The sequence below is a fragment of the Sinocyclocheilus rhinocerous genome, unplaced genomic scaffold, assembly GCF_001515625.1.
Source record: "Sinocyclocheilus rhinocerous isolate Xijiao unplaced genomic scaffold, SAMN03320098_v1.1 scaffold1127, whole genome shotgun sequence".
NCBI lineage: Eukaryota > Metazoa > Chordata > Actinopteri > Cypriniformes > Cyprinidae > Sinocyclocheilus > Sinocyclocheilus rhinocerous.
The window spans coordinates 952,379-975,816 of NW_015632463.1; the positions used below are offsets into that span (position 1 = coordinate 952,379).

At 37.1% G+C, this 23,438-nt stretch overlaps 1 protein-coding gene and 1 pseudogene across 1 annotated transcript in view; both read right to left on the bottom strand.

The window, feature by feature from the left end:
• The window catches only part of LOC107742375 (eukaryotic peptide chain release factor subunit 1-like), a 13,155-nt gene extending 10,440 nt beyond the window's left edge, over positions 1-2,715 (bottom strand). The window contains exons 1-3 of the mRNA XM_016555325.1: positions 2,552-2,715; positions 2,100-2,208; positions 874-1,049 (exon numbers count right to left, since the gene is read on the bottom strand). Coding sequence (XP_016410811.1) covers positions 874-1,049; positions 2,100-2,185 — 262 coding nt within the window. The 5' untranslated portion in view covers positions 2,186-2,208; positions 2,552-2,715. The remainder of the gene's footprint in view (positions 1-873; positions 1,050-2,099; positions 2,209-2,551) is intronic.
• Positions 2,716-4,546: 1,831 nt separating this feature from the next.
• Positions 4,547-18,013, bottom strand: LOC107742400 (short transient receptor potential channel 7-like; annotated as a pseudogene).
• Between the last annotated feature and the right edge of the window lie 5,425 nt (positions 18,014-23,438).

Below are 23,438 nucleotides of genomic sequence, written 5' to 3' on the forward strand. Positions count from 1 at the left end.
TTAAAGTTACTTACTTGACGATGTTGTGTCTTCAAAATGCCTTGAAGACTCGAATGCAGCCAAGTTTGTGATTCCAGTTCACGCCCGAGAGCAAATGTGAGTGAAGAACGGACGCCAATGCGGGAGAGGTGCGTCTGACTCCGGGCTACTTTTACACTGCTGCCGCAGGTTATTATTCAAGTTAGCGGTTCTAAATACAAATAAATAAGCGCTAACAGCACATGACATCGTGAAAATAGGGGGAAATATTAACAGTTAGCGAAACATCTACAGAAAAAATATAACTGTTACCGGATTAACCTGGCTGCCTTCTCACTACTAGACCCTCTGCCTTGCAGCACAGTTAATGATATGCCAAGGATAGAATCCCATGACGCGATTGGTTATTGAATTTTGTGACGTAGCAAAAAAAAAAAAGGCGTTTCAAACCACGTTTCTGTGACTGTCTTTGGGAAACTACAGTTTTAAGGAGAAGATACTCAGCAATGGTGTTGATAAATGGATTGGCACATGGTTTGTCTAAAAGCATATTAAAAACACCACATAGACAAATAAACAACAAAAAAAAAACTTGATTTTCACCACAGGGGGACTTTAACATTAACACAGATTAATAAATGTATTGTTCCATGTTCGTTTGTATACCGCGCAAAGGGTTATGCGCATAGTCCAAGTCTTCTCCATTTTTAGTGTATCTCTGTGGCAGAATTACAGCGCCACATACTGGTCTGGCATGTATACTACATCATTTTGTATCAGTTTTGTGTGGACGCAGATATTTCTTGAGACGAGGGGGGAAAAAAAAGATCGGATAGGGAAAGCTCTGGCTTCGTGTGGACGTAGCCTTAAATGAAGCTAAGCCCACTCATTTACCTTTGTTGTAGAGTTTGAGTCTCTGCTGTACTGAGGTAATGGCTCCCAGCACGGAGAGTCTGTTGACTCTGCTCTTGATGTTCGAAGCCGTGCCGAACTCGTCGGCCAACATCTTGGCAACACGTGAGATCTGATCCTTGGGTGGGATGATGAGGGAAATCATACTGGTGCCATTTCTGAGGAGAAAACAATATAACAGCAATATAAAAGCAGGCTGAGACTTTCATTAACATACACTACCGTTCAAAAGTTTAAATTTTTTTTTTTAATGTTTTTGAAAAGTCTCTTATGCTCACCAAGGCTGCATGTATTTGATCAAAACACAGTAAAAACAGTAATATTGTGAAATATTTTCAGATTTAAAATGTATTTTCTAATTAAATATATTTTAAACTGTAACTTATTCCTGTAATGAAAAGCTCAATATTCAGCAGCCATTACTCCAGTCTTCAATGTCACATGATCCTTCAGAAATCATTGTAATTTCTAATATGCTGGTTTGGTGCTCAAGAGACTTTTCTTTAAAGTGTCAAGTCAATATATGATACAACTAAACTGTTTATAAACATTTTTTGAGTCAGCATTAAATTCATTTACATTGTTCCATAACCAAAAAATGATGACCGAGGCTGTCAATCTGCTTAACCATTCAGTTTCACTGTAAAAAAAGAAAGAAATAAAGAGGGAACAAAAGGAATGCCACTGAAAGAAAAAGAAAAAAGAGGGTTTAAATCAACATGGCTGTCAGAAAAAGACAGAAAATTCATTTTTGGGGTGAATTCTATCTTTAACAAAGGCGACTGGTTTTATTACGCCATTAAACAATGAGACAATATTCAACTACAACAATGTTACTACACCGTGATATTAATATGACGTTTAAAAATACTACAAGAGAAACAAAACATGTAGCATATTTAGCATGGTTTCACTCATTTAACACACGTCGCCTCAACCAACCTTTCTTTAAGGCGTCGTCTGGAAGGTGCTTCACATTTCAAACGACACCATATAACATTTCCCGCTCTTTATCCTTCACTCAACACTATTATCGAAATAAAGACCTATACAGTGCGCGGTCTCGTTCTCCGTCCACTGTGCTGTTCTCTCCAACAGCTGTTAGCAAGCTGGTTAGCATGTGGTCCCCAAACAATAAAACGAATCGCACATCAGAGGTGCTACTGTTTGTCATTCAACACCTGTAAACAAATCTAGAGGATCCTCACCCTCTAGCCGCCTCAAGGCTTTTGATCAACTTCTTAATCTTCCAAATTTCCACGTTCCTGTCCGCTGCGCTGGGGTCGTCCGCCATCTTCCTCGCGCTGTCTGGACCTGCTGAGAAAGAGAATCCAACTTTAGCTAGCTAGCGCGAAGAGCTTGAATTAGCAGTTTTCAGGGTGGATCATTCAGAATTTAAATCCGAAAAGACCGACCGGGTATAAGACAGAAGTTTTATTTGATTAAAAGGAGGTTGATTGTGAGTAGAAGAGAAAAGCGCGACTATAGTTGGACGAGCTAACTGGCTAAGCAGCCCTGCGCACGGCCCTCTCGAGCCCGAGAACATCCACGCCACGCGCCGCTTGCGCGAAACCACCCTTCTGCAGTTCAACTTATTTTTAACACGTGGTCCGTTTTCTCGAAGCAATTTCGTTATCGGACATTACTGCAATGTACTCACAGACTACAATTATCCGCTCCGCCGCGTCCGTACGGCAGTTACGTTGTGGTCCAGAGCTCGGCCGCCTCTGCTTCTCAGTGACGTGATATACTGACCGTTAGCAGCCGGCTGCGCGTGGTGCTTCGATGGAGGCTCACGTGGGGGGAAAGGCAGAAATTCCATTTAGTATCACTTCCTGAAAACGCCACGCATGGGGTGTATTTGGAGCTGTGTGATTGGAGGATCTTGCTGTCAAATAAAAAGGGTGGAACAATTATTTATTTTTATTTTTATTTATAAATACTTTATTTAGTGAAAACACACATAAATAGATGCAAAATAAAAAAATAACAAAATAATATAGTAACAATAAGTAATGAAACAAATAATAAAAAATAAACAACACAAAAGATAAATAATTATATGGGGTAGTGAAATCAAATCAAATTCTGAATTTTTTCGCTTACAGTAAAGAATATTTTCACTCTTTTATTACTGTAATACATTTATTTGTTGTTTGGCAATTTCAGTTTTCAAATGAGCTTATTTTTCATAAAATGGTATAACAATAAAATTCTTAATTTCTTTAGGCAAAATATAACCCTTAATTCCTTTCTTTTCCTTTTAGCTAAAATATGACCCAGACTCTTGACGGTTTTTGTGTTTGTTTTAAAACTGCAAGAAATAGTTTACATGTTTGTTTATAAAAATACTAATAATATTGAAAAATAGCTAAAATACTATTAATAACTTAGGTTCAAGCAGGCACTTTTATTTACAATACATTGTCATAATCAGTGTTGGGGGTAACTCATTACAAGTAACGCGAGTTACGTAATCAGATTACTTTTTTCAAGTAACTAGTAAAGTAACGCATTACTTTTTAATTTACAAGAGAATATCTGAGTTACTTTTTCAAATAAGTAACGCAAGTTACTTCTTTTTTTTTCAATTTATTGATTGATAGCTCTCCTGTCCCCGTGTGTTGAAATTTCTTCTTCTGTGTTCTACTGTACGGACGTAAATCTACTTTCCCTTCAGCCTGAGGCTTTCCATAAAAAGTAACTAAGTAACGTAATTAGTTACTTTTTTATGGAGTAACGCAATATTGTAATGCATTACTTTTAAAAGTAACTTTCCCCAACACTGTTCATAATATTCAGTAACACACGTAGCTGTTTTCATTCACTTCAATTTTACATAAAGAAAACCAAGCCTTCCATTAGGATCATTTTGCATTTAATTGTTTTTTCTTTTTTGGAGGAATTAAAATTATTTTATATATTATTTTATTATTTTCTATTATATTTTATTTTATTGCATTATGGACTTGGAAGGGAAATTTGTTTAAATGTCATGGAAATCATGTCACAATGTAAAACCTTTAACAGTCTTTTTTTTTTTTTTTTTAAATGCTTCATTTTCTTTAGGCAAAATATAATAACATATTTCATATTTCTTCATCATACATGATTTAAAAGAGAGAGAGAGAGAGAGAGAGAGAGAGATGGTATTGCATTTCTGTCCAGGTCCTGGAGTTCCTCATGCACATTTTGGTTGACTATATTACTCACGTCCAGATGTCAGTACATTATTCTTTTCATTGCTTATTTGGCTTATAATGGACGCTGGCTGGCTGAGGTGTTATGCGGTAGTAAGAAGTTTAGCGATTCTGAATGTATCCAGCCAGGTCAAGGCAGGAGGTTTAGTGGTCTTTGGCGTCTCCCTGTGGTCCTGTTTGGTATCGCAGCTTGACTTGTGCTTATTTGGAAAACGTTTATTTAATTATTGATTGATTGTGGCACTACACATAGCCTACATTGTGAATTATGAAAATTAAAAAGTACTTATTTAAAGTGTTGAGTACCGGCACTTCTTTTTTTCCACTTCAAGCACTGCCCAAAAGGCAACCACAAATCATTCCTCACAAACCAATGTCTAAAACAGATTAAGAGTATAAAGAGACTTTAAAGTTTGTGTCTAAACTAAATATTTCAGCAGCTCTAACTCGGCCTAGGACACTTTCAACTACAATCACAAGAGTTCATTTTTCATGTTATCTTGGTTCCTTTGCTGAGTTTGTCTCCAAACTCCTGAATCAGTTCAGCAAGTTCTTCAGTGGCCTGTGCTTTTCCTCCAGGAGCTCATAGCGGAGGCTGGAAATGTCCTGCTTGATTTCTTTCAACTCACCTGAGAAGAAAAGCCACATGAAAACAAGGGTTTAACTGGTTTCAAGTAAAACTTGGCTCCAAAATCACAGTTACAGCCATTTTTAACGCTTGAACAGTTTATCGCTTGACATATACTAGATCAACATCTATCAAAAAAATTTGTTTAGGGCCTAAGTAAATCACACAAGAGACACTAACGGGTGAATAAATGAGTCTTACCTTCATTGATCTCATCACTTTCACTGTCAATTTGAGCTTTCAGGACATACCGCTTGATGAGACGCTTCATGAGTTTCTATGAGAGAAAGAAGGTTTAGAATGAGGTTTTGCCTGATGATTCCTGTACATTAACAAGTTTGGATAAACAATTAATCAGTATACCTGATATCTTGTGGGGTGTTTGATGGGATTTCTAACCGTGAATCCCTCTTGTGCGTGGTACGGTCGAAACCCATGCAGCTGAAAAGATATCAAAATTACAAACTGCGATTTCTACATTTGAACAATTTGATCTGACCTCTCACCTTAGAGTGTGAATAGGCCATTCCCACATCCTGCTGGCTGCTGTTGCTACAAACCCTGGCCTTGCATAAACTCACTAGGCATGCTTTGGTGCGCTGAGCCATGTAATAGAAGGATTTGGGGCTGGGTATTAGATTAAAGGGGGGTGGAAGAGTGCTGCCTTCATCAAAACAGGAGAGCCGCAGCTTTGCACGAGCAAACTTCCATTCTACATCAGCGTCCTCCTGTTCTCACACACACAAATATAACCATGTTTATGACAAACGATCCTTTTGAATATTTTTATTTTTTGCAAAAGTACATTACCCAGATAGCAAGAACGTTTGGGCCAAATGTGGCTGATAGCTGTCACATTTGGCCTAGGTATGGCATGGCTGAGCACATATGGGCCAAACTTTAACCGTATATGTTTTGCCATGGATTTAGAATTGGAGGGAATTTTCTTTTGGATGACAATTTTTTTGAGGTATATGGCCCAGATGATAGCACACAACTGAGAGCCATATGTGGCTTGGCTATGGCACACCATGGAATATGTTAACTTATGGTTAACATTTGGCTTTTATTTGGAAAAACACATATAAACTGCTGGCAGGTCAGTGGCAGTCCACATCTCAGCCCATTCAACAATGCTATTGGTTGCTTGTGTCTTCCCTTATTCCTATTGGTGGATTGCGGGTATAAAAGGAGAGCGCGTGCAAACGCACATCAGTTATTCGCTGAGGAGCCGAGACTACGCGCCCCGGCCGTACAGCGGTGGTCCAGCAACTGTGGCGACGGGACGTAACGTCTCCGTTCCCTCCTTCAGGGAACGAGGGTTACACAAGTAACCTAGACGTTCCCTTTCAGTCAGTCACGTTCGACGTTACGTCAGTCGTGACTGACGAATTGGGATCAGCCAGGAAGCAACCACATCCAGAAACGCACGAGCGGGAAGCCATCTTTAAAAAGACGCCCGTCGCTCGTGAAGCTCTTTTAGAAATAGCTCTTTTAGAAGGAAAAATACTCTTTTAGAGAGCGCTGAAGCGCCCAGGGGAGGTCGCGGCTAGACCACAGAATGGACGCTGCAGCCCGCCGAGGTTTCAGCAGCCTGGATGGCAACCCTCGCTGACACGCCGTAACACCAACACCGATTCGTCCTGTAGAAGGCTCGGCTCCGAAGCGAAAAGCTGATGTGCGTGACTGACTGAAAGGGAACCAATGTTCTCAATGAGCTTATGATCATACTTCAAGACCACAGAGATCACCTCAGATAAACCAAAGATGGACCAGAACAGCGTTTTAAAGCTTTCCTCTACCCTGCAACAGATAGATACATATATGTGAAATGTAAAATGCAAAACTTACTTTCATTGGTGGAACACAAAAACTACTGTCTGAGCTGCTCTTTTCAAACACCAAAATGTAAGACATTAATTTGAGAGCTGAGAGGAAGATTTTTGGCTTAAATCTCACATTATTCCTCACACAAATTTATTACCATTTAAACGTTTGGAGCCTGTAAGATTTTTTGTACTGTTTTTAGTCACTGTTATGCTCACCATGGCTGCGTTTATTTGATGAAAAATACAGTAAAAACAGTATTATTTTGAAGTATTATTACAATTTAAAATAACTGTTTTTCTATTGGAATATATTTTAAAATGTAATTTATTCCTGTGATGCAAAGCTGTATTTTCAGCACCCATTATTTCAGTCTTCAGTGTCACATGATCCTTCAGAAATCATTCTAATATGCTGATTTGCTGTAACATTTCTTATTATTATCAGTGTTGAAAACAGTTGTGCTGCCGGATATTTTTTGTGGAAACTGCAATACTTTCCTTTGCAAGATTCTTTGATGAATAGAAAGTTCATACACAACATTTATCTGAAATAGAAATCGTTTGTAACATAAATATGTTTACCGTCACATTTGTGCAATTTAATGCGTCCTTGTTGAATAAAATAATTAATTTCTTGGGGGAAAAAAAAGAACTGACCCCAAACCTTTGAATGTTTTTTGAGTCAAATAGACTAATTTTATAGTACTTTTATCATGTGTTTGTCTTTTTTTGAGCTTGACAGCTACAAAAGAGCAGCCTGAACATTCTGCAAAACATCTACTTTTGTGTTTCACAGGAGAAATTTGTAAAAGCAGCTAATCTGTAACAAAACGATGGGGAATAAATTATAGATTTATTCATTTATTTTACATTTTTATTTATTTATTTGTTTGTTTGTGACCTATCCCTTTAACAAGTAAATCTTAAATATAATAATTGTCATCGTAACTTTTTTTTACGTGGTAAAAGCAGGGTTGTATTTAGCTCCCAAGTAGTAGGAATACAAATTAAACATGCATGCCGATCATGAAGGCAAGGAAGACCATGATGTAGATGACCATGAATTAAAAAATATCCTTCACAGTGCGCCCAAGAGATATTTGTAGGGGTCCGAAACTCTCATTGGCCGGCAGAACAGGCGATACGTGAGAAACTGAGCACCACAGCGATGGAGTACAAGCCCTCAGAGATGAGCTGAGGATCTGAGGGAAGCCACTTGTTCCTGGCTGAGAGAGAGGAAGCACTTTTTGGTGTTACCACTTGATGGCAGCATTATGTTTCATTTCAGGCAGCTGCAAGAAAGTCTGTGCAGCATGTATAAGCATTTGATTGAGAGCAGAAACAGCCTTCTGGTCTTTTATACATTATGTCACAGTTCACTTTAGATTTGTATTTATTGAATATACAGATTCTTTATTTTTGCAACATACCGTAAGTGAAGTAGGCCACGTCTTCTGGTAATGAGGCATTGATCAAGTCTGCATTAGTCACGTGCAAATCCACATATAGATGTGCATGGGAGGAAAGCCATGAACCGTGCAGTGAATGACGCCACGAAAACCGACAGCATGCCGAAGTCTAACACATTCCACAAATGCATGATGTATTCTCGTGGCCCATCAGCCCAAACCTCCTTACACTCCGTCCAGATCATTCCTGATCAGGGTGAATCAAAGAAAAGACATAGGGTTAATTTATCATGCTTGAAATATTTAGTAATTTATTCTAGATTATTCTCAGTCTTCAGTGTCACGTGATCCTTCAGAAATCATTCTAATATGCTGATCTGCTGCTCAAGAAACATTTCTTCTTATTATTAATGTTTAAATCAGTTGTTCTGCATAATATGTTTTGTGGAATCAATTTCTTTTAGGATTTAGGAGAGTATGAATCACTTTTTAATTAATGTGAATAGATTATAACCAGTGAATATAGTCAATAATTCCTTTGTCTGTTGCTTTTTGGCTTGCTAAGTTGGCAACACTTAATATTTGGACACTTAAAGGGATAGTTCACCCAAAAATCACCCTCAAGGCATCCTAGGTGTAAACACCGGTCATGAATTAGAAGTACAAACGAGGAAAGAAAAATGTCGGAGGATTTCGATATAACCCAAGAGGAGACTGGTTTTCCTTTGCTAAACAAAAGAAACTTTGCTTCCTTAGCTCCTGAAAACAAAATCTTGGTTATTGCAAGACTAGCATATTCTCACTGGACCTTACGCTACGCCATACATCATCCGTCGGAATGGCGTTCTATTGTGAACGTACGTACGTACAACAAAGAAAAGACATAGGGTTAATTTATCATGCTTGAAATATTTAGTAATTTATTCTAGATTATTCTCAGTCTTCAGTGTCACGTGATCCTTCAGAAATCATTCTAATATGCTGATCTGCTGCTCAAGAAACATTTCTTCTTATTATTAATGTTTAAATCAGTTGTTCTGCATAATATGTTTTGTGGAATCAATTTCTTTTAGGATTTAGGATCTTTGATGAATACAAAAGTTTAACATATATAATATAGTATAACATATAAATGGTATTATTGTCACTTTTGATCAATTTAATGTGTCCTTGCTAAATAAACATTTACTAAAAATTTACCACATTATATATATATATATATATATATATATATATATATATATATATCTCACACACACTGCATATCCTGAGCTGATGTATCAAAAGAAACTTTGCTTCCTTAGCTCCTGAAAACAAAATCTTGGTTATTGCAAGACTAGCATATTCTCACTGGACCTTACGCTACGCCATACATCATCCGTCGGAATGGCGTTCTATTGTGAACGTACGTACGTACAACAGTTAGCGGAAGCTAGAGATTACCGTTTATAATGTTTTAAATATGGATATTTTCTTACAGAAATGCATCGATTCACTTCAAAAGGCCTTTATTAACCCCCCGGAGCCATGTGGGACACTTTTTTATTATGGATGCACTTTATTGGATTTCTTTTGGACTATTGAAAAATAACACCCATTCACTGCCATTATAAAGCTTGGAAGAGTCAGGACATTGTTAAATATAACTCTAATTGTATTTGTCTGAAAGAAGAAAGTCATGTACACCTAGGATGGCTTGAGGGTGAAGTAAATCATGAGGTAATTTTCATTTTTGGGTGAACTATCCCTTTAATGTTATTGACTTGATTGCACAAGACACTACTGGATGAGAACTGATGAGATTGTTTATTATTGGATGAGAGCTGGATGATGACATCACTGTTTTCAACAGAGCTGCTTTATAGATGAACTGAACTCATTCCATAATTTACACAGTTATTAAACTGAACTGACTCAACAATGAACTGACTTTAACTGAACAACTGACTCTTTATATTGTGTTCTTTTTAGAGCTGCTTTACAGCAGAATTTAATTTTGTTGGCATTTTTGAAACATTATTTTCCTGTTTAACACTGTAAAGCTGCATTGACACCATCTGTATTGTAGAGAAAGTGCTATATAAATTAAGGCGACTTGACTTGACCTGAAAAATCATGTCAATGACATGATTTAAGATTAACGTTCAGACCTATTTATAAAAAAAAAAAAAAAAAGTGCATTATATTTATGCATTAACCATTCATGGTAAGTGAAAAATATAAACACATTTTAAAAGTTTATTTAAAAACATTTTTTATTAAAATAATAATTTAAGGTGCAGTCACATTAGCAAAATTTCAGCGAAATTACATTTACATGACCAACTTGAAAGTGAGCGAAATCTTGTGCACTCACGCAAAACTCCCAATCGCACTGATTCCTATTTGAATGATTGGATTTTGTCTATGAAATTTTGCAGAGCAACGGTAAATGTGAAAACTGTGCACTCACATATATTCAAGGTGTAAACAGTACTACTTTTTAAAAGATTTATTTTATTGACACTCTTTTTGATACAAGGTTTTTTATAATCTAACAACGATCTGCAGCTCATGCTTGACTGGTACTCACCCAGCACCCATTCCATTACTAACATCTCTGTCCACAACAACTGAGTGGTTTTAATGCGAAAGATTTTCCGAGGATGATCAGTGATGGTCTCGTTAGGAAGGTTTTTGACTCCTGCGAAGCGGTCAGAGGCACTGAGAACCAGAAGACCCAGGAAGAGAGTGAATGAGACGGTGTGAGCTACAAACTTCATGAAGGGACTGCGGAGAACCTGGCCCACCTGGAGAAAAGATCAAATGCAGAAATACATTAAACAATGGAAGAAAAGAGAAGTCTGCCCAGTGTTATTAAATGAATTGATTCTGAATGATGATGATGTACCTTGCTGCAGGGCATAATCCAACATGCAATGGCAAGAAATGGAAGGCCCACCATCACTCCCTGCACTGTCCAAAACTTCACACTGATTGACTGTTGCCTAAGGCCTGATAGATTCTCATACCACAGCGTCAGTAACTGCTGCTGGCAGTTCGGATGAGCCACAAACTGTAGGGATATCATTGAATTAGACATTGTCTTGGGAAACCATTCCACTTTAGTCTATAAATCATTTCCCTGTACCTTCTTGACTTCATACTTAATAGCCAGTTTGACCCGGCTAAGGCAGGGCCAGTGGTGTTCGCTCGGGAGGCTCTGGTCCACATCTCCATTCAAAATGGCCTCCACTTCCTCTGTGTTTCTGCACAGATCCAGCATGCCAACCACAAAGTCCTTACACTTCATGGAGAGCTTCCTGTAGTCATTCTGAAACAAAACAGAGCGACAGTATTGTGACTTCAGACGGGCTATTAATCACTTGTAAAAAATAATTCACTCCAACTGGGACCCAAATTGCATCTAGCGAACAGTGAACGCTCTGTTGTGAAAGACATGTATGTGTGTGAATTAATGAAAGTCCCATGTCGCACCTCCAAATGGAAGTCTGATTGATGTTTGCAAACAGAAATTTACCTAATGGAGGGCACTCAAGAGAAGACCATCCTGCTAATTATAGCATCGCAGTGGTTTAGGAGAACAAACATTTTATGTGGAATTACAGAAGCGGAATCACTGACACGCCATTACAACTGCCAATGTGATCGTCTGTAGAGAAAAACAGTGATGAAAGAATAATAACGGGGTGATTACAGGAAGCTCTCGGTGGAGCAGTTTCAATTAATAGCTCACTAACCACAATAAGAGAAAAACTGTCTGGATTTGAGATCTCCCGATTAGATATTTCCCCAGAGTGACTTTCAGGGAAGAACTTTTCCCCTACATAGTTAAATATAAAACAACACACATCGCTGAAGCGTGTGAAGCTCTCTGGAGAAACGTTTTCTTTTTGGAAAAATGTTGTGTTGAGATTCTACTGAACCAGAAACTGTCATCGAACAGCCTCTAATTTATAATGAGGGTAATCTCAAGGGTGGGAAATTGGTTTTCGTGTGGAATAATCTGCTGGTCTGTGAGCTCGAATGAGCGTAGATGTTTCTTTCAGAGAGAAGCAGCTCATTATAGAGCCATGAGCACACTTTTCACGATTGGACACTTTCTAGATTAGCTGAGAAACTGTGCTTTGCAATAATCATGAGAGTGCCTTAAAAGAGTTTGTATTGTGCACAAAGTACATAATGATTCATAGTGATTAAACTCATTGTACATATAAAAAAAAAAATATATTTTTTAGGGTTGGCTTGCACGAGATTTACCAAATTTTAGATAGTTATATATTTTTAACCACATTTTTATATATGCATAGTTTTATATTTGATTTATAGTTAGAAATCACAATATAAATCACTATTATTTTATTTATATCAATTTATATATCTGACATCTGACCCTCTGATAGAAGTCAATTAATAATTGAATTAATTATGGTTTTAGGACAAAAACAGCTTCAAAATAAATAAATAAATAAAGTTGAAATCGTGAGATAAGAAGTCATAATTATGACATAACAAAAGGTTAAAACTGACAAAAATTTTGACTTTTTATCATAATTATGACTTTTTTTGTCAATACATAGTTATATTATAAATATATCATTATTATGATTTATGTCATTAATGTCTTTTTATCTCAGGATTTCAGAATATGTCGTCATAATTTTTTTATCTCAGAATTATGAAAAAAAATTTGAATGATTAAAAAAAATGGTTTTAAACCTGTATGACTTTCTTTCTTCTGTGGAACACAAAATTAAATATTTTGAAGAATGTAGGTAACAAACAAACAAAAAAATATACATTTTTCAAAATATCTTCTTTAATGTCCCACAGGAGAGAAAAATGAAAGTCATACAGGTTTGGAACGACATGAGGGCGAATAAATGATAACAGAATTTTCATTTTTTTAATGAACTGTCCCTTTAAAAATTTTCTCAAACAATATGGGTCTGTATACACGAAATATACAGATATATGCTGTCATTTTTATTTAAATGGATCACCACAAACTCCAGTCTGTGAATCTGAGTGACATATCTTGTGTGTGTTTTTTTTTTTTTTCCACTTTTTTGAGCGCTTCTGTGCACCTCCTCACCTTAAATTCAGTCTCAATGTTGGCGAGTTGTGCCAGCTCATTGCTGAGCTCCAGCGCTGTGAGCACGGGGTCTTCACTAGACAGTGACAGATAGGCAGCGCTGGCGAGGCCTTTATAGGTGTTCATCCTCAATTGTGAGTGGCTGAAAGTATCCTGCTTCTGTTTCTTTGCACACTCGCTGCACTTGCAGAAATAGTCGTGGGATTTCTCAATGCCAAGCCCCCTTGAGTAACAAAATGTGCACAATCTCGTACTCCTTGCAGTGGGCCGCCAGGATCATAGGGGTGATGTCCTGGGAAAAGCGAGTCCCGTCCTCATCGTATGTGTAGAAGTCGTCATCTCGTAGCTGTTGCTCCAGGGGACTCAGAGTCAGGCGGAGCCCGCCTTCGAATGCCGGATGGGCCACGATGGCCTCCACTATCCACACGTAGCCTTTGCTGATGGCTAAAAGCAGGGCATCACCCACTCGCGTTAGCCCTTCTCTCTTCAGCAACAGTTCTATGACCTTCAAGTGCTCATTCTCTACAGCAAGCTGCAATGCATTCTGGCCCATGTAGTCCAGACAGTTTACATTCAGAGTCTTGGACTCCTCAAGCATCTTACGGACCACAGGGATGTTTCCGTACTCTGTGGCATCTAAGAAACGCTCCTCTTCTTCAGTCAGACTGGTGCCTCTCTTGCTAAACATGTACGCGGGGCCACGGACAGCCTGCCTGCGGCACTTCTCTCTCAAGGTGGTGTGTCTGCGCTGAATGGCCTCAAACCTGCAAAACCCAGAGAATGACGATGCATTGCTGATATATACACTCAGATTTTTAGATAAGATTTTTTTAAAGTGACAGTAAAGACATTTATATAGTTAAATATAAAAATATTATATATTTCACATACATTCTTTTAAACCTTCTATTCATCAGAGAATCCTGACACACTGTCTCCACAAAAATATTAAGCAGCCCAAATAATAATATTAAGAAGCCCAAATGTTATTAAATATTAAGCAGCCCAACTTTGAGCACCAAATCAACATATTATGATTTCTGAAGGATCGTGTGACACTGAAGACTCGAGTAATGACTGCTGAAAATGTAGCTTTTCTATCACAAGAATATAATACAGTTTGAAATATATTAAAATAGAAAACTAAATAGAATTGTAATAATATTTTATAATATTACTGTTTTTACTGTATTTTTTGTAGGATCTCTGTCTTTGAACAGACCCACTTACACTATTGAGTCACACATGAAACAATCACATTCCATTGAGACAAACTGAGGCACCCCTATGCAACCAGCTGCAGTCGTAAAACTCATGCAGGGTCAGTGAAGGGTTGAAGCAGTTCCTGTCCTATTTAGCGTATCTCTCAAGAGACTCAAATAAAGACAGTGCTTAAACCCTAACTCAAACTAGGATACAAAATTATCTTTGTTTTACGGGCTTTCAAGGACCAGATGCGTGATACCCCTGACCATTTAACACATAAATTGCTAAATCCGATCAACAAAAGAGACAATTTTAGAGCTCCCTGTCCAGCAGAAGGATGGCAGATCCACACTCGCTTGACATGGGCATGAACCCTTGATTTAAAGTGTAAACTATCAGATTTGAATTCAGTTTTAAGCAGGTTGACTCAGAATTTTCAGATTCGAGTCCTTTCAAAACCTGAGCTAGAAATAAAATTAATGATTAATTCCCTTACAAATGAGTTAATTTCATTACATTTTTATTAAGTAAATGCAGCCTTGGAGAGAGTCTGGCTGGGTAGTAGATGTTGTAACTACCAGGTGGCTAAAAAACATATTTCTCTACTGACAGACAATGAAAATTATAAATATGTGGCTAATAGTGGTGTAACGGTACACATATTCGTACCAAAACCATACCGAACCGTGACGTCAAAACCGAGGTACGTACCGAACTGTCATTTTTGTGTACTGTTACACCTCTAGTGGCTAATATTTAAAGTTATGGGGAGGCAAAAATGATAAATAAGAGTGTTCATTATAAATAAAAGGACAAATCTTTTAAAAATCTAGTTTAAAACACACACACCAAGTTCATAGAAATCTCAAAAAATATATAACGACTAAAAATGTCATGTGGTTTAAAAATAACCATTTTTGCTCTCATCTTGAATATTTGTGAGTGTTTTAAAATATGTTTAAAATATATTAAAACAATTTTAATAAACGACCCTGACACACAGTCATAAGGGTCTGCAGGGGCTATCCTTTCTTCTCTATGATATAATTTCCTGTTTTATGCCCCCCCATGACTTTTATTTTGCAGTCAAACGTTTTTTTCTAAGTGGTGAAAAGCCTTTTATTAAGAAAAGTTTATTCAAATCTATTTAATAAGGGTTATTTAATCCTTTTAATTAAACTTTTCACCTTCATTATGAAAATAGGACAGTTGTATCACCCAGACATTTCTGACTTTATGCCCCTCAAAAAATATCAAGTTGAATTTTAGTACTGAAATTAAAATCACCATAATCACAGAGGAATATTCAAGTTATTATGTGTATTGCATTGCATTTTAATATAGTTTTGAATAAATGTGATTTTAAGACAAAACACTTAGTGTGAATGTTAGCTTTTTCCAGGTATTACAGACCTCCTTGAATCAACCAAACGCTGCATGACAATTAATCGCATGCGATTGTCAAGCGCATCTCGTCAGTAAAGCCGGTTCCGTGATTGGTAGTAAATCGCCATCACCTGCTTTCAGATGGAGCGGCATTTAATACACAGAGCCGTAGTTCACTGACAAGCTAGGCAATATCGTGTTCATAATTGAATGGGATTCATCTGCGATTATGAACGCGATATTACCTAGCTTGTCAGTGAACTACGGCTCTGTGTAGTAAATGCCGCTCCATCTGAAAGCAGATGATGGCGATTTACTACCAATCACGGAACCGGCTATACTGACGAGATGCTCATTACAATCGCATGCGATTAATTGCACAGCCCTACTTTACAGTACAGTACAAGACCATAAATTACAGCAGTGGTCAATGAGATCAATGCAGATGGACTTCTAATTACACACATCCTTTACTAGAGCTTCAACTCATTACAGAAACCACCTCTAACAACAGACGTTCCTAACATCATATTATAGCGTGATCTTCACCTCAGGACTTCATTAATTTACTTTATTAAATAAATCAGAGCTGCTTTGTAGTGTCAATTTCCCTTGAACTTAAAGAGGCTTCAAAGACCCTGAACTAGTTTAATCATAAACAAGTTATATTCAAACACAAGCCAGGTAGACAGCAAAGGATGAAATCTAATTTTATTCCATTTTGCAAAAACCTCAGCGCAAATTGTACTGTGTAACGGATCACAATTGTGGGTGTCACTTGGAATAAAACTCATTCCTTGCTTTGCAACATGATAAATCAAACATTGCAATTCTGTAGTGTGCAAAATTGCATTTTGTTCCACCGCTAAATCTTTACTGATCAGTTTTTGCAGAGCACAGGGGACAAAGAATCGCAAGCTTGCAAATGTATCTGTCGATAGCCCTGAAATTAAACGAGATTGAAATAAACAGGCTAAATAATTTATGTTTCAATATGGTTTATGTGAAATGTGTCAATCTAATAACTGCAATATTCATTCATGAGAAGGCCAAGAAGATTTTACTGCTCTTTCACAAGATTCTTCTGCGACTCACACTTTGCTCTGTTGCTCTCATTTTTTTTTTAACATTTGCTATGATGTTGGGAGGTGATGCACTTCCTCACACATCGCGCTTCACAACATGCTGACATTTACATCAGAAGTGAACGCATTAACATGCATATGGCAGTTGGCCGGAAGCAGTGGTTTAGAGTTTAAAAAGGTTTAAAATATTAGTATTTTTCTTACACACACATTTTGCTTCGGAAAACACTGATTCATCACCTGGGGCCCATTTGGGCCCAACTGGCTCCATCATACACTTGCATTATATGGACTCACAGAGATGGGCTATTTTTCTAAAAATCTTTGTTTTCACCTGAAGAATGAAAGTCATATTCGTCTGGGACATCATGAGGGTGAGTAAACGATAGAATTTTCATTTTGTGGTGAACTATCCCTTTAAGTGCTCTTTAAATGAGCAAGTCTAACAACTTGCAGTGACATTTATTATTTGTTTCTCTGTTTGAAATTAAATTCATCAATCTTAGACTGTTACTGTTATCGTAAATAACTTAATTGGTTAAAAACAACCTGAATCTGCAATGATTTTTCCTTAACTTATAATTTTCTTGAAAGACTTGGCATTGTTTTAAATAAAATCAAATGCAAATAACTATTAATAATAAACATAATAATAGCCTATTATTACATTTAGAATAACATTTCTATTTTTATATATATTTTCAAATGTAATTTATGATGGAAAAGTCGAAATTTCAGCAGCCATTACGCAGGCTTATGTGTCACATGATCTTTCAAAATGCATAAAAATAACTATTAACAACAAATATATTATTATTTATTTTCAATTATGGTTACATTTAGAGTTTTTCTTTCCTATACTGAGGTAAAGCTAATATATGAACACAGGAAAAAAGAGGCCTTTAAATAAATAATAAATTAATACATTTACTGCAAAATCACACGAAACACACGCCAACTTAATCCAAATGCAGTTCAATTATATGAAAACATTATTTGTGTAGATTATACAATCTTGTGAAAGCAGTCATTTTTAATCAAACTTTTCAATGTTACACATGATGACAACTGAATAAGTGATGTTCTATAGCCAACTTACGAATAATATGAGTTGCTCTCATGAGGATGCCAGTGATGGTGCACGTGATAGTCCAGGTCATTGTCGCTGTCGAATAACCTGTGCGCGTGATGGCCAAACTCATGTCTGGAGCCCTCGACTTCATGAAGATCTGCTAACTCTGTCTTGCTGGGGTCGTTTTCTATCTGAGTACCAGTTAGAGTCATACACCTGCTTAAAGGGTTAGTTCACCCAAAAATGAACATTTTGTCATTAATTACTCACCCTCATGTCGTTCCAAACCCGTAAGACCTCCGTTCATCTTCAGAACACAAATTAAGATATTTTTGATAGAATCTGACAGCTCACTGACCCTCCCATAGACAGCAAGGGTACTACCACGATCAACGTCCAGAAACGTAGCAAGGAGAGTAGCATTGGAGAGTATCCACTGAACGCAAACAGCGTATGCTGTTTTGTGTCAGCTGCGCCACGCAGATATGTTTTCTACGTTATTTGTGCTTTGATTTGAACGAAATCAACGTATCAGTGTGGTACGGCTGACACAGAACAACATACGCTGTTTGCATTCAGTGGATACTCTCCAAAATGGTGTTAGGGTGACACGGAGGAGACAAATTGTTGAATAAAGTCATTTTTTTTTCTGTTGCGCACAAAAAGTATTCTCGTAGCTTCGTAATATTACGGTTGAACCCCTGATGTCACATGGATTATTTTACCGATCTCCTTGTTACGTTTCTGGACTTTGATCGTGGTAGTACCCTTGCTGTCTATGCAGGGTCAGACAGCTCTCAGATTCCATCAAAAATATCTTAATTTGTATTCCGAAGATGAAAGAAGGTCACAGCAACAAAGCCGAGATGACAGCCGCTGCATCTGAGTCTTTGTCTGTCCAGGCACCCATAATTATACCTCGTTCTTATTAGTCTTTTCAACCAAAAATTGACAACTCGGCCTCTGATTGGTCTTGCCCCATTCGTTTTGCTACAATGAATTCGTTCTCATTTTGGTTTACTTTCTAATCGTAGATTCCTTCTAGTTTGAACCATTTTCCATTTCAACCTTGGTCTCATCCTCTCTCCCTAGATGCAGGTGTCCTCATGGTCATTCATCATACTTGTTTGTGCCATCCTTGACATATTCTTGGAAGTCACCCAAAGTTCAATAGTTTACTCTAGTTCATTGGCGCTGCCCAATGGAAAGCACCATACTTGCCCATTAGGGGGCACCTAAGACTCACAGCCTTTATTAAGACTTCTAATATTGAAATAATCATTAAAATAATCACCATATTGATTGTAATTATTACCATACATAATATTTTTGAGTAAAATTTCACAACACATTCCCCCCTCTGAGACTTTACCAAGTATCACCTCTAAACCCTTTACCCAGAGGGCAACACCATGAGTCCACCTCTTACTTCCATCTATGAACCAATAATGGTCCTCCAGTACCTCTTAACAAATGGCTTCCTCATGATGCTGCACTCTGGAGGAAGTCAGAGCCAAACATCTCTCCCCACAGTTGACTAGAGAAGAGTAAAAGACTCTGCTTCCCTACCTATACATTCTTGGGGGTCAAAACAATGAAATCTCCAAAATGGTGTTAGGGTGACACGGAGGAGACAAATTGTTGAATAAAGTCATTTTTTTTTCTGTTGCGCACAAAAAGTATTCTCGTAGCTGCGTAATATTACGGGTGAACCCCTGATGTCACATGGATTATTTTACTGATCTCCTTTCTACGTTTCTGGACGTTGATCGTGGTAGTACCCTTGCTGTCTATGGGAGGGTCAGTATATATAGAGCTAGCCTATACACGCACACACACACACACACACACACACACACAAATTATAATTGTAAAACAAAATGTTGTACTTTATTTTTAATATTTATATTTTAATATTTCTTCCAATTTTCTTTTTATCTTTATATGTTGATTTAATTTATTTATAATACTACTTTCCTTACATTGTAACATTATGCCAGTTATTGCATTACTACTACATTAAAGACATGGAAACCCCTCCATGCTAAATGCAGAGCAGCTGTTGGCTGGACTGCAGTGGATCACCTGTTGAGGTGCTTTGATGCTCATCAAAGGCTTCATGCGAGATCTTTCTCTGAGGTCTGGCCCATCTCATCTCATCTCATCTCATCTCATATGACTCGCAAACTTAATTGTGTGATGTCAGAGTTTTCAATTCAAAGGGACTGAGATGAAGCCAACTGATGATCAGATTTCTCAAAAAGCAAAGAAACGAAAGCAAAAATCTCCATGTACAACACAGAGAATCCAAATGCTTTATTACATCCCATCAAATCATGTGTTAACCGCAAATAATCTCAGTCCAGGCCTGATCGATATTGTGTAATGAATAGCTGAGTTTGTCTATGTCTTTCCCCACAGGTACAATGTGCTGCTCAGACAGTATCTCTAAGATTATTCTGCCTTTGGGGAAATAGAGGTGTCAATCAGAAAAGAGATGTTCCAGTAGAATCTCATTCAGCAGATGTTGGGATAGGAGTGTGGGTGAGATGAGATGAAGGGAGGAAGAGGACATTACAAGAGAGAAAGCAGGATTTTTCTCACTGTTGGTTGAATGAATGACAAACAGTGAGAGAGAAAGACAGAGAGAGTGTTTTATAACAACCAGCACAGCTGTAATCTTGTCACTGATAGATTTATTGCTTTCAGCTCCTCCAATACACAACTGGATTTACACAGGGTTCAGCTGGGGAACTTTTCTGCCATTGTATTTTTTAATAGCTATATATTAAAATATTTTTTTTTTTAAATTTGAAATAAAATAAAAAAAACTTTGTACTGTGTCTGTTTAATCCACACCCCCAACCCCCCCCGCCATTTTTGAAGGTGTTTACATGTTTCATTTAAATATTTTATACGCGATTCTTCTTCTTCTGGAATGCACTACACAACTTTTGCCCAGATTTTTGCCCCAATTTTGCAGTCTGGGCAAGCTGACTAATTGCCGAAAGTCAGAGCCAGTCTACAGATCTGAGTTGAGGATTTCATATAAAATTGTCTAGTGTATATGGTCACAGACTCCAATTGTTTTAGCTTCAGATTATGATTCCATCCATTTAGAGGATATCAAAAATGTTTAATATTTTCAGCTGATTTTAGAACACACATTGTTTTCATTTTTCACGCGTCTCAGCAACAAGTTTGTTTTGTTCGAAATGACTTGAAAGTCTGATGGTGTGTGACCCTCAATCATTGAGTGTATGATACCCAGTTTTTGCTCTGTAACTATTTACAAAGTCAGCAAGTTTATGATGCCTAGTCGTGTAGTGTATTCCAGCCTAGTAGAAAATGTATAATTCTACTTTGCACTTTTTCCTAAGAACTTACAAAATTCTATTTTCAATACAATTTGTTTTTATGTGTATCATTTTACCATTTATAATTGATCAAGTAGTTTATATATTTATATATTTTAGTATATATACTACAAACTTAATCAGTAGCATATATACTAAAGTTTACTAAAGTTTTAATCAGCATATCAGAATGATTTCTGAAGGATCATGCACTAAAGACTGGAGTAATGATGCTGAAAATTCAGCTTTGCATCACAAGCATAAATTACATTTTAAAATATATTCAAATAGAAAAAAATGTAATAATATTTAACAATATTATTGTTTATTGTATTTTTGATCCTAGTAATGTGCATGTAAAAAGTAATATTAGTCAATGTTTATTTTCCATTTAAAATCTTTAAATATTTCCCACTGACCTAAAGCGTTTGTCTTGCTTTTTTATCTAAATGTTAAAAAAAAGAATAACAAATGTGCATGAATGGCAAGCACAGACTGTATTATTATTATTATTATTATTATTACATACTTACTTACTTACCCAACAGAGGATAGGCCATTTGGAGAATGGCCAGATGTTTTTTTTTTTTTTTTTTTCTGCGTATTTTGGGGTTTGTTGTTAAACTAGCAACAGGGATTACTGATGCAACCATCACCCAAGTGACTCAATACTCCTTTCAGAGAAGAAAGAGAGAAGCAAAGGTACAAGATACACACACCTGTTCTTCCAAAAGAGGAGTGACAGAAAAAAAAGGCCACTCCAGGCACAAGCTGCAACTTCTATTAATATTTACACATTCATCTTCTGCTCCCTAGCCTCTCAAAATCTTGTACATATTTATATATGGGGGAGAGCTGATATTTTTTTAGCAATATCACGTTTAAAAACAAATAAAACATACCAGAGGACCACTGTTGTTACTCACATGTGATTTCATCTACACAAAATCTGGCCTATCCACATTCACAGAAGCGTGTAGCAGTTCCCTGAAAAACGGAAAAAGAAAAAAAAAATAGTGATATAAAAAGCTTTAGTGTCTCTGAACAAATGAGCCCATAACATAGGGCTCTCTGAAATGCCACATGAGTGTTGCTTCCTCTCTGCAGCTGTTGAGAGAAAAACCATTAACGGCACACAAGGCCGTGCAGCAGCCTGGAGTAACCTGTCATTTCACACAATGTTTACTTGCTGAGTCATAAGAGGAAGATTTTCTCCAACAGCTGAAGCATATACTTCAAAATCAGCTGAGGCACGCTCACAAAATGTACTGGGAATTGAAAAGGTCAATGGCATTGGAAGATAATTATTACAGAGTTTGGGAGCATTCATTCTTATTGTATGTCACCTGCATTTTTGCGTTTACAATTCTGATTTCTTATTCATAACTGTGTTACTGTTTAAAATGAGCTGAAAAGGGTAAAACTGGCTGTTTAACGGCATGTTCCAGTGTGACAACTTACCCCACATAAAGTGATAAAGTCACGCACTGCTATTCAAAAGGCTGCATTTGTTTGATCAAAAATACAGTAAAACAGCAATATTGTGAAATATTATTACAATTTAAAATAACTGTTTTCTAATTTAATATCATTTAAAATGTAATTTATTGCTGTGATGCAAAGCTGAATTTTCAGCATCATTACTCCAGTCTTCAGTGTCACATGATCCTTCAGAAATCATTCTAATGCTGATTTGCTGCACAAGAAACATTTGTAATTTGGAAAGTATTATACATTTTCTTTTAGGATTCTTTAATGAATGTAGATTTCAAATGAACAGTCGTTACTTGAAATAGAAATCTATTGTATTATTATAAATGGTATTGTTGTCACTTTTGATTAATGTAGTGCAGGGGTTTTCAACCTGTGGGGCGCGCCTGTCAAGGGGGGCGCGAGCATCAGTTGATTCAGAGACGTTCCCTCGAGAATTTATGAATATGAGTTAACAAATCTTTAGCCATCCACTGGGGGGCAATCTGACTCCCACTGCTAGTCGACAGTTAGATCAGAGTTGGCTCGAGTATCAGTCACGCTCAGTGTTTGCCAAGTCCACGGTTTTCCCGCGGAATTGGGCTACTTTAACACTTGCCGCGTTTTGTAGTTTTGGGCTAGTTTTGAGTAGCAATTATGCGTTTTTTTTGTGAAAACCTGGCAACCCTGGTCACGTTTATTGACAGTGTACGATGATTTACGATTAGCCTTGTCGGAAATCCAACCACGGATTGGCATGTTATCTCAGAAACAGGCTCAGCCATCACATTGAATCAGGTAAACTGGTTAT